Source organism: Cololabis saira, chromosome 5 (assembly GCF_033807715.1).
Source record: "Cololabis saira isolate AMF1-May2022 chromosome 5, fColSai1.1, whole genome shotgun sequence".
Taxonomy (NCBI): domain Eukaryota; kingdom Metazoa; phylum Chordata; class Actinopteri; order Beloniformes; family Belonidae; genus Cololabis; species Cololabis saira.
The window spans coordinates 10,579,889-10,594,609 of NC_084591.1; the positions used below are offsets into that span (position 1 = coordinate 10,579,889).

Sequence of the window (14,721 nt, forward strand, 5' to 3'; positions counted from 1 at the left end):
TTCATGGTTCAGGGTGTTTCAGATGAGTTGCAGGTTCCACCGCTGTGAGGCAACGCCGTTGTTCCCCGGACAGGAGCTGTTCACTTGGTTCACCTTTACCTAGTTAAATCAGATGCAAAATACAAATAGTTTACAAAACTGTACATGGAAAAAAAATAATCTAAGCGCATGTAAATATAACATATTTAAATCTGTGATATTAACAATTAAAAATGAAGTTTGTTGCTTTACATGAATACATCTAGTTTTTGAACTTAATCTGCATTTGTTCAAAAAACAAGACATTGTGCATTTTTTCCTTAACAAGCAGTATTTATGTAATCCCAGGCAATCTTTTCATTTACACACAAACAACAAGCAATTATCTTGTTGTGTTTACCTTTAAAAATTGTAATCTATTGGGCAGATTGACCAACGTTTAGATAAAACATGCTTTATTTGTTTAAGTAGAACACCACAGTAAAAAATATCTTGCTTGATCTACTTTTAAAAAATTAAGGCAACTTTTTTGCATGAGATTTTTAGGTAGATCAAGACTAGTCTATCAAAGTACGGAAGAGTATTAGGGCCAGGCAGGATGAAAATAAAATAATATTTAAGAGGAGGAAGATTATTTTTTTTTCATTATGCACTTCGAGAAAAAAGTCGAAATGTTGAGAAAAAAGGCGACATTTCGACTTTATTCACGAAATTTCGACTTTTCTCAAAATTGTATTTCAACATTAATCTCGACCTTTCGTCTTTTTTCACGAAGTGCACAATAAAAAAAAATCTTCCACTCTCAAATTTTTTTCTCTTGCCTGGCCCTAATACTCATACGTAATCAAAGACTAGTCTTTGTATAAACTACTTCATTTTTAGTATGTACAAAATTCAGTTGCAAGTAAAGTAAACTTAATTTTGGCAATTAAAGTCAACTTAATTTTAGTAAATAAAGTGAACTTAGCACAATTATGTTGACTGTACTTGCAAAATTTATTATTTACATACAAAAAATAAAGCAGTTTATACAAAGACTACTCTTTCTTGATCTACATAATAATCTCATGCAAAAAGTTGACTTATTTTTTTTTAAGTAGATCAAGCACAATATTTGTATCAGTTTAAACAAGAGGAAGAGCTGGTGATTGTAATAGTTTGTATTCTTGCTCATGTAAGCACACGGAGACCGGACTGCTTCACCAGATTCTGTCACCTTGGTGCAACGGTATCCCAATGATCCGAGTCCGAGACCTGGAGACCCGAGACAAGAGCAGGACTACAAAGAAACCGGTCTAGAGAACTACAAATATGGCGTCAACACGGCCATTATTGGGGCTGCAGGCTCCGCCCGCGGCCGGCAGGGGGCGCTGACGTCGCTGCGAGCACACAAACATGCCGCCGAAGAAGAAACAGACACGGCTGCGTGGTACAGCAGCTTCTGCTGATTAAAGTCCAGATTTTAGCTGTTTATCGCTGTCTTTTCTGGACATTCTGACCAGAAACGGCTCTGTTTGTGGAGTGGAGTCAAAATGCCGCGCCTGGGCTCCGTGCAGCAGAAGATACCGTGTGTTTTTGTGACGGACGTGAAGGAAGAAGCGTCCAGAAAACGGGACGGTCAGGTGAGTGGAGCAGAACCAGATCATACCTGGACCAGAAACTGAGGGGGTTAAACTCACCTGGACCAGAAACTGAGGGTTTAAACTCACCTGGACCAGAAACTGAGGGGGTTTAAACTCACCTTGACCAGAAACTGAGGGGGTTTAAACTCATCTGGACCAGAAACTGAGGGGTTTACACTCACCTGGACCAGAAACTGAGGGGTTAAACTCACCAGCATCAGTTATCTTCCATCAAAACCTCAATCACTTCTCATCTACGTTATTCTGCCAGGTTTCCCACAGCTGGTATTGAATAAGTGGTGAATTTTCATATGAGTTTGTCTGCCAGGGCCCCTCATCCCTGGGACCCTGTGCAAGATCCAGATTCAGATCCAGACTCAGACGACTTTATTATTATTATTTTTTTTAATTTAACCTTTATTTAACCAGGAAAAGAAACCTATTGAGATTAAAAATCTCTTTTGCAAGGGTGTCCTGGCCAAGAAGCAGCACAAAATTTCAGATATTCAAATTTACAGAGGTGTAATATGAAATATTAAAATCAAATGAAACAAAAAATCGAAATCATTTAAAACAGTTACAAATCAGAAATGCTGTCTCAAGTGCACTCATTCTAGACTTAAAATCACTCGGTGGAATAAGTTCTGTTCTGATCCTTTTGAAGTTTGTTCCACGTATAAGGGGCAGAGTATGTGAATGCTCTTTTTCCTTGCTCTGTGCGCACACATGGAGCAGAAAGCAATAAATGATCATTAGAGCGTAGTCCATAACAATCAACACTCCTCAGTGTAATTAGGTCACTGATGTAGGGTGGCAGTAGTCCAAGTATTGCTTTGTATATAAAGGTATACCAGTGACACAACCTCCTGGTGGACAGTGACGGCCATCCGACTCGGAAATATAATTCACAGTGATGGGTCAAGGCCCTATTAATTACCTTATTAATCCCTCTGGGAGGTTCCCTTGGGGAAATTGACATCTCCATCTCACTCACACAGCACTGTCATATACAGATCAAACACCCCAAAAACCAAACACCCATATAAAAATAAAAACATAAGACATTTTAAAATAAAGATACAAATAGAAATAAAAGGTAAAAATAAAAAGTGCATTGCAAATGTAATTTCCTGATCCTGCGTGATTGTAGAACATCAGCTCCATCCTGGTTCAGCTAGTTTTCATATGAGCTTGTATTCAACTGCAGCACAATAACACAGAGAAGTGGATGATGATGTTTAACTCACTAGAAATGTTTTCATCCATGCCATGAAAACAATTATATGGATAGAAAGAAAAGTGTTGTGTAATATTGCACAAAGTTATTGCACAGTCCGGTTTGTTGTTGGTCAGACTGACTGAATGACTGAATTTCAGGACACAAAAGTCAAAGACGCCTCCCTCCTTTTAATTTAAGGATCTCTTCTCTTTATTCTCAATATTGTTATGGATCACATCCAGGGAGTCGTAGTAGATCCTACTCGTGTTTGAATACGTCTGTCTGTCTGTCCCTCCGCAGCAGTTCCAGGTCGTCGCCACCGAGGACGTGAACCCCATCGCCCTGGAGGCGAATGTGGACTGTGCCATCGCCACGGAGAAGCTGGACGGGACCTGCTGCTACGTCACTCTCCATCGAGGTGAGTCTCCCAGAAAACTATGGAGGTAAATTTGTTTCCTAATTATTCAATCAAAAAAAAAATTGCTTCAATCAAAAAATATATTTTCAATTAAAAAAAAAATTCACTTCAATCAAAAAATTTATTTCAACACTGTTTTTCTTTGATTGTAAATGTTCCTCAAACATGTTTGCCTAATGGTCTGACCAATGGGGAAGCATCCGCCCACTGCGGGATGTTTGTGTCAAAATGATTCGATCAAAAAAAAGACTTAAAAACTTTTTCATTTCAATCCAAAAAAGTGTACAAATGCAATTTTTTGGGGTCTCAAATTGTGTTTTTTTTTTTTTTAATCGAAAATATTTTTTTCTTTTTGAAGCAATTTCTTTTTGATTAAATGATAGACACACATGTCCTACCCATAATATGGCCCAAACACAAAACACACTACTTCAATCAAAAAAGTTGTTTCAAACAAAAAAACTTTTCCAATCAAAGAAAAACAGTGTTGAAATGCATTTCTTTGAGTCTCAAATATTTATTTGCATTCAAACACTTTTTTTCTTTGATTAAAATAATTTTTTTTGATTGAAAATCTTTTTTTTGATTGAATAATTAAGAAACAAATTTACCTCCGTAGAGCCCCCCCCCCCCCGTCTGCTCGTCTTCGTCTCGGTTTAAAGACAAACAGGTTATTTGTGCAGGTGGCTGTGAGAAACAGAGCTTTTTGCCTCAGGTGAGCCTCACCTCTGGGCCCGACTGGACAGGAAGCCGACGAAACAGGCGGAGAAGAGGTTCAGGAAACACCAGCGTTCCCACAAGAGCGGGAAAGGTACCGGCACCCGCAGATAGAAGACTCCCTTGAACTGTTTTTGTAGATTTATTTCCATTCTTCACGTTGTACTGAATCCTACGGAAGAGTATTAGGGCCAGGCAGGAGAAAAAATATTTGAGAGGGGAAGACTTTTTTTATTGTGCACTTCAAGAAAAAAGTCAAAATGTCGAGATTAATGTTGAAATACAATTTCAAGAATAAAGTCGAAATTTCAAGAATAAAGTCGAAATTTTTCTCAACATTTTGACTTTTTTCTCGAAATTGTATTACAGCATTAATCTCGACATTTCGACTTTTTTTCTCAGTGCATAATGAAAAAAAATCTTCCCTTTTTAAAATATTATTTTTTATTTTTTTCCTGCCTGGCCATAATACTTTTCCGTAGATTCCACATTGATGAGATCAAGAGATGAAAACAGATGAAACTAGGAAAGAAACAGGATTTAATGAAGACAAAGGCAGCAAGACATCCAGAACAGATGTCTTGCTGCACTTTTTAACTCTATTGCTACAGTAACTGTAATACTGGACTTTAATTACTTCAAAGGCATCTTTGATTCAGTTTGTGCAGCATTTGCAACCTGTAGACTCCAATCAGAGACGTACGTATATATATATATATATATATATATATATATATATATATATATATATATGTTGTGTAATTTAGTTTTTGGTTCAATTAATTCAATCCAAGTGAATACAACCCTCACAAAACCACTTCAGAATCCTTTTAAATCCTTTTAAAATGGACTGGATTAATTATTTGAAATCTTTCAGAAAATGATGTAAGTGTATCGGATTATATCGAATCTTATCATTGACTGAATATTGTGATATGTATCGTATCGTGAGTTGAATATCGTGTATCGTGAGATCAGTGTATCTCTACAGCCCTGGTGACCAGTACTCGGTATCCGGGCAACAGACTTCCACGGCTTCCTCACAAACTTCCTCTGATGCTGGAGAGTTGGTCATTTCAAACCCGGAGGTGATCGATGGGGGCGCGCCCTAGTGGCCGGCAGAGGAACTGCAGTCTTCAGTGTTTGTGGGCCGACGTCGTTTAACCCGCCGGCTGTTTTTGCAGATTTCAGCTGGAACGTGGAGGAAGATTTCAAATCGGTGCCTGAAACGTGGATCCCAGCTCACCGGGTGAAGCACCAGGACGGCCGTCCCATCCCCGACGAGAACGGACACATTCCAGGTTCTGACTTGTTCTGGGTTATTTAAACCAGTGATCTCCAACCCCCGGGCCGCGGCCCGGTACCGGGCTGTGGGTCATCTGGTACCGGGCCGCACAGAGAGAAAAAATTATTTCTGTAGCATCCCCTGATGATGGATGACTCTCAAACTGATGGTTCACGATGTTTTTATTCCTTGGATGTAAATACACTGCAAACACACTGTAAGAGCTATAAAGGAATACAATAAAATAGAGTTAGTCTTTCTACATTCATATAAGTTTCATTTAACTTAAATACAGACAGACGCAGCTGCTCAGTAATAACAGCTACAGGCTGATTTATGGTTCCACGTTACACCTACGCAGAACCTACGGCGTAGGGTGTGCGTCGCCGCACAACCTACGCCCTCGATTTTACGAGGAACCATAAATCAGGCCTACCGTTAACCACAATACATGAGTAACCATGACAGCCAAACTCAATATGTACATAAATACGGCATAACATTTGCAAAGAAAACAAATCCTTATCAGAAGGTACTTTTTGTGTCAGTTGCACACCACTTTAGCATTCCCGACACTAGTTTAGTCTTTCAGACACACTTTTTACTGCCGTTAAACTTTTACCCTTAAAGTCCGAGGCGCCGGATGTTTACAAGGTCTCGGCGAGACGCCTTCAAAATAAAAGCACTAAATATCGGTCTCCTTAATAAATAAAATAAAAGCCTGGCTTTAAATAACGTTAATGAGACATAAAAACACATTTATAGAAATACTCATATTAAAGGTAATTTACAATTTCCATTATTTTATTTTATTTTTTCGAAAATTATGTTTTATTATTATTCATTATTATTATTACTATAGAGAAAATACCACAGTTTTTAATGCTGATCTTGTCATTTTATTTAGTTTTTATCAACTACACCTTTTAGATTGGGCCGTGAAAATCAGACATTAAACCGGTCCGCGGTTCAGAAAAGGTTGGGGACCGCTGATTTAAACGACTTAGCGTACGTGACCACGTAACCCGTGACTGACCCGGCTGCTCTGGTCGCTCTCTGTGACCCTCCAGGGTGGGTTCCGGTGGAAAAGAGCAACAAGCAGTACTGCTGGCACTCCTCGGTGGTGGACTACAGCGCCGGGGCGGCTCTGGTCCTCCGGCCCGGTTCTGAGGACCAGGACCCGCTGGAGATCACGGCGGCGCCGCTGGCCGACCTGCAGGAGCAGACGCTGGAGCTGATCGGGACCAACGTCAACGGAAACCCGTACGGTAGGTCCGGTTTGGTCTCATCTGACGGGACCAGAGATGTTTAAATGTTTGTTTACCAAGACGAACGTTTAACTTTTGATAAAAGCTCGTTTAATTCTGTTTTTATATAAAGATCGTAGTTTTAGACGAGTACGACCTTTGCTGCGATTTATTGAACCAACATTCTCCCGAAAAGACATCACATGACCAATAGGGGTGGGCAAAAATATCGATATGGCAATATATCGCAATACTTTGCCGGCCAATTCAATAGATATTCAAAATCTATTTTTTTGTAAATGTATTTATGTATATATTCTTATTTAAAAAAAAAAAAATCCTGTTTCAGACTGGTTATAAATCCAGTACGACTTTATTATATACATGGGCTTAAATAATATTTTTAGTGAAAAAATGTGGAAAAAATGTTCAAAATATATATCATATTTTAATGACGAAAATTTTTGTTTTTCATATGCAGTGAAATTTGTCAGTTTTCATAAAACCAATTGATTCTGGTTAAGCGTCACATGTGTCCATGTTTACATAGAATAAGTTGATACGAGCACTGAAAATCTAGATTTTCTGGATTCATTATAGTGTAGTATAATTTTCTGTTAATTAGCAGATGGAAAATATTTTTGTGAAGTGGATTCAGTGCAGTCAATACATTCTGAATTTCTTCACTGACACAGATATCGTAATGTGTCAAAGATGAAATATCTTGCAACTAGAGTTGTCCCGATCCGATCACGTGATCGGAAATCGGGGCCGATCACGTGATTGCAGACTCGATCCGGACTCGGACGTTATGAGCCGATCAGGAATCGGATATATATATATCAGGGTTTCCGTTGTCCGGTAATTGCCGGACTTTGTCCGGTAAAATATGCCGAAGTCCGGTATTTTATAATCTCTCCGGTCAAAATGTCCGGTGAAAATACTCACTGGCGCCGACATCCACGTGTGCGTTGATTTATGGTTCCACGTCGCACCGACGCAGAGTGTACAGCGTAGGGTTCGCTGCGACGCGCACCCTACGCCCGACCCTACGGCGTAGGCTCTGCGTTGGTGTGACGCAGAACCATAATTCCGGCTTAAAAGTAAACAACATGCGCCCAAGTACCCGTGCATGACAGGCAGACACACACGGGGAGAAGAGACAATTTCTTTAATTTTTATTTTTTTAAAAAACTTTATCCTTATGAACGCAATTGTTATATACGGTAGTCCAACTTTCCTTATTTTAATCAGAACACTTTTTTTTTTCCTCTTCGGCGTGGAGTAGTGGGCTTGGAGCGGCAGCCATCGGTTAGTTTTTTCTTTTTAGATCCGAGGCTTTGCGTAGATGGTGGCTTCCGCAACTTTCAGGCGCTTTTTCTGCGCAAGCAAGCTTTATAGATGAGGCCCCAGGACTGAAGCATAATACATCCATGGACTGAAGCGGAGCTGCGGCGCCGACATTATGGTTCCGCGTCGCGGAAGGATCTGCGTTGGTGTGACGCGGGACCATAAATCAACGCACACGTGGAGTAGTGGGCTCGGAGCGGCACACCTCATGCGCGCAGAGCACGCCTGTTTGTTTTGAAGCTGAAGCAGCCCTATGCTTAAAAAAAAAAAAGAAAAAAGAAAAAGAAAATAACATTTTTTTATACTGATTTAAGAATGTTCAAGCTGCCTACCTCCTATGTGCTCAGTTTACAGTACACATGAAATAAAATATAATAAAAGGGTCATCCTGCATAATTTTCTTTTCTCTTCTTCATTTTTTATTGTTTTATAAAAGTATCGGATCGGGACTCGGTATCGGCAAGTCCTCAAAATCAAAGGACTCGGACTCGGACTCGGGGGCAAAAAAACCTGATCGGGACATCCCTACTTGCAACATATCAATTATTGCAGAATCGCTGTATCGTGATATTATCGTTATCGTTGGCAAAATAAGCCATTTAAATGTTCTTTTTAGTGACTTGAATAATGGGATGTTTTGGAGAAGCCATGGTACTATGTTTACTTAATTGCTGGCTAGACAACCTGCCTTATGTGTTCAGTGAAAAAGCTGTCAAAGAATCTGTCCTCAAATCTGGCTGCACTTTTTTAACTCTCTGTTGCTACAGTAATTGTAATACTGCACTTTAATTACTTCAAAGGCATTTTTGATTCATTTTGTCCAGCATTTGCAACCTGTAGACTCCAATTAGAGACATATGTTGTGTAATTGATGTTTTTAGTTTTCGGTTCAATTAATTCAATCCAAGTGAATACAACCCTCACAAGATGTCACCAAAACCCCTTCAGAATCCTTTTAGATCCTTTTAAAATAACGAATCCAGTCGCTTTTAAATCTTTTTGATTGAATCTTCTCATTGGCTGAATATCATGAATTATATCGTATCTTATGAGGGGCTGAATATCGTGATATATATATCGTATGATGAGGTGAATATCGTGATGTATATCGTATCGTGAGCTCAATATTGTGATATATATCGTGTCATAAGCTCAATATCGGGATATCCTGTTGTGAGCGGAATATCGTGATGTATATCGTGTCGTGAGCGGAATATCGTGATGTATATCGTGTCGTGAGCGGAATATCATGATGTATATCGTACCGTGAGCGGAATATCGTGATGTATATCGTATTGCGAGCGGAATATCGTGATGTATATCGTATCGCGAGCGGAATATCGTGATATATACCGTATCGTGAGCGGAATATTGTGATGTATACCGTATCGTGAGCGGAATATCGTGATGTATATTGTATCGTGAGCGGAATATCGTATCGTGAGCGGAATATCGTGATATATCGTACATTGAGCTCAATATCGTACATTGAGCTCAATATCGTGATATATCGTACCGTGAGCTCAATATCGTGATATGTATCGTGAGCTGAATATCGTGATATATATCGTATACTGAGCTCAATATCCTGTATCGTGAGATCAGTGTATCGCTACAGCCCTGGTGACCATTACTCGGTATCCGAGCAACCAACGTCCACAGCTTCCTCACAAACTTCCTCTGAACCCGATCGACAGAACCTTAGTCATTAATCAAAGAAGTCCAGACGATCAGCTTTTACATGAGTGAATGTTGATTTTTATGTTGATTTAATGTTATTTATTGTATGTTAATTTAAGAAAACAAAGAGTTAAACTGGATGATATGATTGGAGCAGGTTTGGGGAGCAAGAAGCAGCCGGTCCACTTCTTGGTGCCCCACGGCAGCGTGGCGGTGGGAGATCCTCCCCCCGTGGACCTCCAGCAGCTGCGGTCCTGGTTCCGGGAGAGTCCAGCGGGCCGGGTGGAGGGCATCGTATGGCACTGCGACGACGGGACCCTCGTTAAGGTGGGAAGACGCTCGTGCACTTCCGAGAGACTTCCCCGTTTCTGTTTTTAAGGAACTGGAGTCCTTTATGGCGCTTTTCCACTAGTACCTACTCGGCTCTACTCCTCTCAACTCGGCCTGGTTTCTTTTCCATAACAATCCAGCACCTGGAGCAGAAGTAGGAGGTTGGAGCGAAGCTGCTGTGACGTATTTGATTGTGTGATCTAAACCAGTGATTCTTAACCATAGGGCCGCGGCCCACACTTGGGCCGCGGCCCACACTTGGGCCGCGAGCGCCATCTAGTGGGCCGCCAAAAAAAATGCAGTTTTGTACGTGTGGGCCGCGAGGGCCGCGGGACTGCATAGCAACTCCCAACCAAATGAGGAGAAGAAGACACTCAGCTAGCTGTACGTGTAATAGTAAGACAAATGGTGTGTATTTACAGAGAAAATCCTTCATTTTGCACAGAGTAGGTTTAGATCCGCCAGGATTAGGGATCGATTACTTGGGTCTGCGCCCAGAGCGAGCGAGCACGGCGTGCTCATTTATCCCGGCGCGTCCCCGCGGCCGGGGAGGTCGGCTGAGGCTGCCGCTCGGGCGGTGGGCTCCGTCGTTACTGCTGAAGGATGGTAGATGTAGATGCGTGGGCTGTCGTGTCTGCTGGACTGGACTGTTCGGGCTTTCGAAAAAGCATCGGAAAGTAACTGCTGCAGCGCGACCAGAGAGCTGCGGTGCGGGCTGTGCCCGTCGCAGCTGATCAGGCTCGGATGAAACCCGACACACTGAGTCCTGACAACTGATTCATGTAAATAACTTAAAGTAAAATCAAACTAAGTTTTGTCCTCGCTGTATTTTTAAATATGCAACCCGGAATGGACAAATTCATCCTGTTCAGTCTTCCCACTGGGACAAAACCAGTGTCTCATACTTTCAGAGACCGTGGCGTTCAAAGTGCGAAAGTGAAACGCCACTGAAACAAAACACAAAGTTTTTCATCAAACATATCCACTCAAGTCTGAACTGAAGTCACAGAAAAATAAACTGACCATCTTAAAACATCCTGCCCATGTTTGGGTCCAGATACAGCTGTGAAGCAGCTTTCTCCACAGTGAACATAATTAAAACTAAATATCGTTTCAGGCTCATCAATGAGCACTTTTACATGCACATGAGAACCTGACACCATCCAGCCCAGATTTAAGTTCTGGCAGGAGAAGTTAGAGCTCAGTTCTCTCACTGAACAACAGAAAGTGAGGGCATAAGATTGGAAAGAGGGGAAGAAAGAAAAACTGCAAAACTGTTAAATTGTTAAGATGTGTTTATATTAATTTAGTATAAAAATGTGTTGAGACAATTAACAAAGAAAAGGGGAAATTCAAACTGCTGGTAGAGAAATAAAATAAGATAGCATTTGAAAAATAAAATAAAATCTACTTTATTTTTAAGAGAAAAAAATATGTTTAATTCAAGTTAAACATGTTAATTGGCAAATATGTACTTTTTTTAATATAACAGTCAGATGCAGATGTTGATACAACTATGAGGCTACTTGAATATATACACACACACACACACATATATATATATATATATATATATATTATGATGTTCTGGACCTTCGCTTGAGTAAATTTTCTCTAAATGGACCTCTTAAAGTTTTAGTTGAATACCCCTGCTATACAGTGTTAATATTTAACGGGCCTCGGGCCACTCTGTACTGAAAAAAATTGGGCCCCAAGGTCAGAAAGGTTAAGAACCCCTGATCTAAACAAAGAACACTAAAGATGTAGAACCTGGAGATGATAGATGTGCTGCTGGGTCTGTGACTTGTGTTCGATATCAAGTTAAAAAATGAGAGTGAGAGAAGCTTCAAGCAGCGACGCTTTTTAATGTTTTTAGTTTGTCTCGGCGCTGCTGAAAAGTCAGCTGGAGCCGTGAGCAGCTATGAAGTGACAGAGCTCCTGGTAGATCTGGTCGTTCATTATCGCCCGTCTAGATCCCTATTTAATTCTCTCCTCAGCACCAGGTTTATGAACATCTGCACCTCAGAGTTGGATCACCAAACAGACTTCTGCTGCCGTTGCTGCTGGAATAAAATGAACAAGAAGCCGCCGTCAGAGTCTCTTTCTCTGATGTCACATCCTGACTCAGACGTCTGACTCCAACCCCCCGACCAATCGGTGTCCTGTAGTGTGATGATGTCAGATACAGCCGACTCAGCTGCTTAGAACCTCAGCAGAGTAGAAACAGAAAAGTATCTACTAGGCACGTTCGACCCCTGGTGGAAAAGAACCAAACCGAGTGGAGGCGAGCCGAGTAGGTACTAGTGGAAAGACCCGGTGTGATGTCATAGGTGTGAGATGAGGAGGCTTCGGTGACGTGCTGCCGTCGTGTCCGCAGGTACACCGCCACCACCTGGGGCTGCGGTGGCCCGATGGAGACCCCTGCCTCGCCTCCAGGCCCGTGGTGGTCCGGTGTCCCGGGGCAGGCCACGCCTACGACCACGGCGACGGTCTGCTGGCCTCCTTCCTGGAGATGGACGGACGGCGCTTCAGCCGCCTGCAGGACGTGCAGCTGGAGGTGTAGACGAGGCCCAGGGGCCTTTTCCTGTTTCTAGTGACTGGTGACCCCGACCTCCACCTGACCTCCACCTGACCTCTACCCCACCCAGGAGATCAGATGATGTAAAATCCCTAACCCACTGGTGGAGGAGTGGATGGATGGAGTGGATTGATGGATGGAACGGTTATGAGACGTTTGCAGACGAGCTTCTCCGTCTTCGTCTCTAACATGAAAGTGACCAACTGGACGTTTTTGTAAATATTGTAAATTAAAACTTTTGGACCTTAAATAAATTATCAACCGAACAAGTTAAACGAGTCATTTTATTAACAAAACACACAACAATCATACAAATTCTCTTAAGTTAAAAACTAAACCTCCAGTTTCCTGGTGATGCATCAACAAATCAGCTGCCGTTTAAAGGAAAGTCCCAGAGATGCTGGTCCGGTGCCGGTCGCCACGGAGACGCCGGTCGGCCGATCATCAGCCGACGGAGACGCGGGGGATCTGCACCTCCACCCCGAACCGCCGGCACACCCTCCTCAGCTGCTCCTCCAGCAGCAGGTTCTTCTTCAGCTCCAGGTTGTAGTTGTACTTCAGGTCCTCCAGCTCCTCGAAGAAGGCCGGGTCCAGATCCTGCACCTCCCTCCTCAGCCTCCGCACCTCGGCCTGCAGCCGGGCCCGGTCCGCCTCGGCGTCCTGCAGGCGCCGCTGCAGCACCGCCGCGTCGTCTGGGGACACAAACCCCGTCACCACGACTAGGCCTGTGTTGAAAAAAATCGATTTCCCAATTCTAAATCGATTCTCATATTAATTCCTAAAAATCGATTCATATGTCTAAAGATCGATTTTTTATTTTTTTATGTATTTTTTAATTTTTCATCATTACATTACAACTTTTGGTTATTTTTTTGTTTATCCCCAAAAAAGGAATGTTTTGTTGGACACGAGAATAACTGGTGCCATGTTTTTGCCTTTAAATATGTTTAAAGGTATGAAAACATTAAAGTGTTAGGTTATAATTGCATAAATTGTCTATATTTCATTACTTTATATACTGGCTTCGGATTACATTTGCAAAAAATGATAAAAACCAAATGCTCAAAAATTAAAAACCAAAATAGACCGAAAATGGAACAAATAAAAACGGAATGTGGGAAAAAATAAAACCGATTTTCATCCGTCTCTGTTTGCTGCCCTGGATCTGTTTGGTAATTCTGACCCATGATGTTTCAGAAAGCAGTTCTATCAGCATTCTGGGAGCTGATTGGTCCTTACAGCATCATTAGCTGCCAATACTATAATTCATGCAACAGCTCAAAAAACAGTTTTAATAACACTATCCCAAATCAATATCGGAATCGAATTGGATCGAATCAAATCTTGATAATCGATTCTGAATCTTAAGAATCGGAATCAAATTGATTCTTGACATTTGAATCGATCCCCAGCCCTAACCACGATTCCCCCAAACCCCAAACATCTGGAACCAGCGGTTCTGGTGAAGGTTCTCACCTGGTTGAGACAGCGCTTCGCCGCGGCGCCGCTGGGGGGTTTTCTTTCCTCTCGGCTCGTCGGTCTGCGTCTCCGGCTCTGCGATCTCGGGTCTGAACAAGGACAAGTCCTGGGTTTTACTGGACCGAGCTAACTACCCACATCTGGACGAGCGGCGATAAACCGGGTCTGATACATCATCCAACGAGCCGCTGAACCCACCTGACGGGAGGGAGGAGCTCCGCCTCGGTTCTTCCGGCTGCAGGAGACCTTTTCAACACGTCCACCTACGACGGCAGAGACAGAACACGGAGGAGCGTCAGGTCCGATTGCCATGTTACAGACCGTTCAGTTCAGCTTTATCCAGGGCAGATAAGGGTCCTTTAAATGTCTTAAAAAGTCTTGAATCCCATTTTCCTAAAATAAGGCCTTTAAATGTCTTCATTTTGCTTGAATCTCAACCCAAGGGTCTTAATTTTAGAAGGATTTTATCCAGTCACTTTGAAAAGGAAAAGTGTATTTTGAGGAGACCAACGGCAATAGCAAGACTGGGAGACGGAGACATTTTCAAATAAGAATGAATCTGGATGCAGCAAAGCATCATGGGTCTGAGGAGGAGACAACCTGTCTTTTAGAGATGTGTGCACGGAGGAGCTACGTGGACCAAGTCCTGTTAGAGCAGATACCTGGTTGTTGCAACTTTCGACGTTGACAGTGACATAACTGACGTGTCTCCTCTTAGCACCCGAGCTGTGGAAAATCAAACTGGTTCTCAGCTGGTTCCAAGTTGAACGAGTTGTGAACCAGAACCAGAACTGGAACCGGTTTGGTGGAAAAGGGG

The 14,721-nt window shown here is 42.1% G+C and overlaps 2 protein-coding genes across 8 annotated transcripts in view; one reads left to right on the forward strand and one right to left on the reverse strand.

Annotated features, from left to right (window-relative positions):
• The first annotated feature begins 1,377 nt into the window (after positions 1–1,377).
• rlig1 (RNA 5'-phosphate and 3'-OH ligase 1) lies at positions 1,378–13,056 on the forward strand. Its single transcript, XM_061720911.1, has 7 exons — positions 1,378–1,601; positions 3,121–3,238; positions 3,954–4,049; positions 5,140–5,256; positions 6,311–6,508; positions 9,675–9,844; positions 12,225–13,056. The coding sequence occupies exons 1-7, from the start codon at positions 1,512–1,514 to the stop codon at positions 12,408–12,410; spliced, it is 975 nt and encodes a 324-aa protein (XP_061576895.1). The 5' UTR covers positions 1,378–1,511; the 3' UTR covers positions 12,411–13,056.
• The window catches only part of cep290 (centrosomal protein 290), a 66,890-nt gene continuing 64,853 nt past the window's right edge, over positions 12,685–14,721 (reverse strand). For 4 of the 7 annotated variants that reach the window (XM_061720908.1, XM_061720906.1, XM_061720905.1 and 1 more), the window contains 3 exons: positions 14,103–14,167; positions 13,902–13,993; positions 12,685–13,150 (listed from right to left, as the gene is read on the reverse strand). In XM_061720908.1, coding sequence (XP_061576892.1) covers positions 12,870–13,150; positions 13,902–13,993; positions 14,103–14,167 — 438 coding nt within the window. In that variant the 3' untranslated portion in view covers positions 12,685–12,869. The remainder of the gene's footprint in view (positions 13,151–13,901; positions 13,994–14,102; positions 14,168–14,721) is intronic. The other 3 variants (XM_061720910.1, XM_061720909.1, XM_061720907.1) reach the window with 2 other exon arrangements.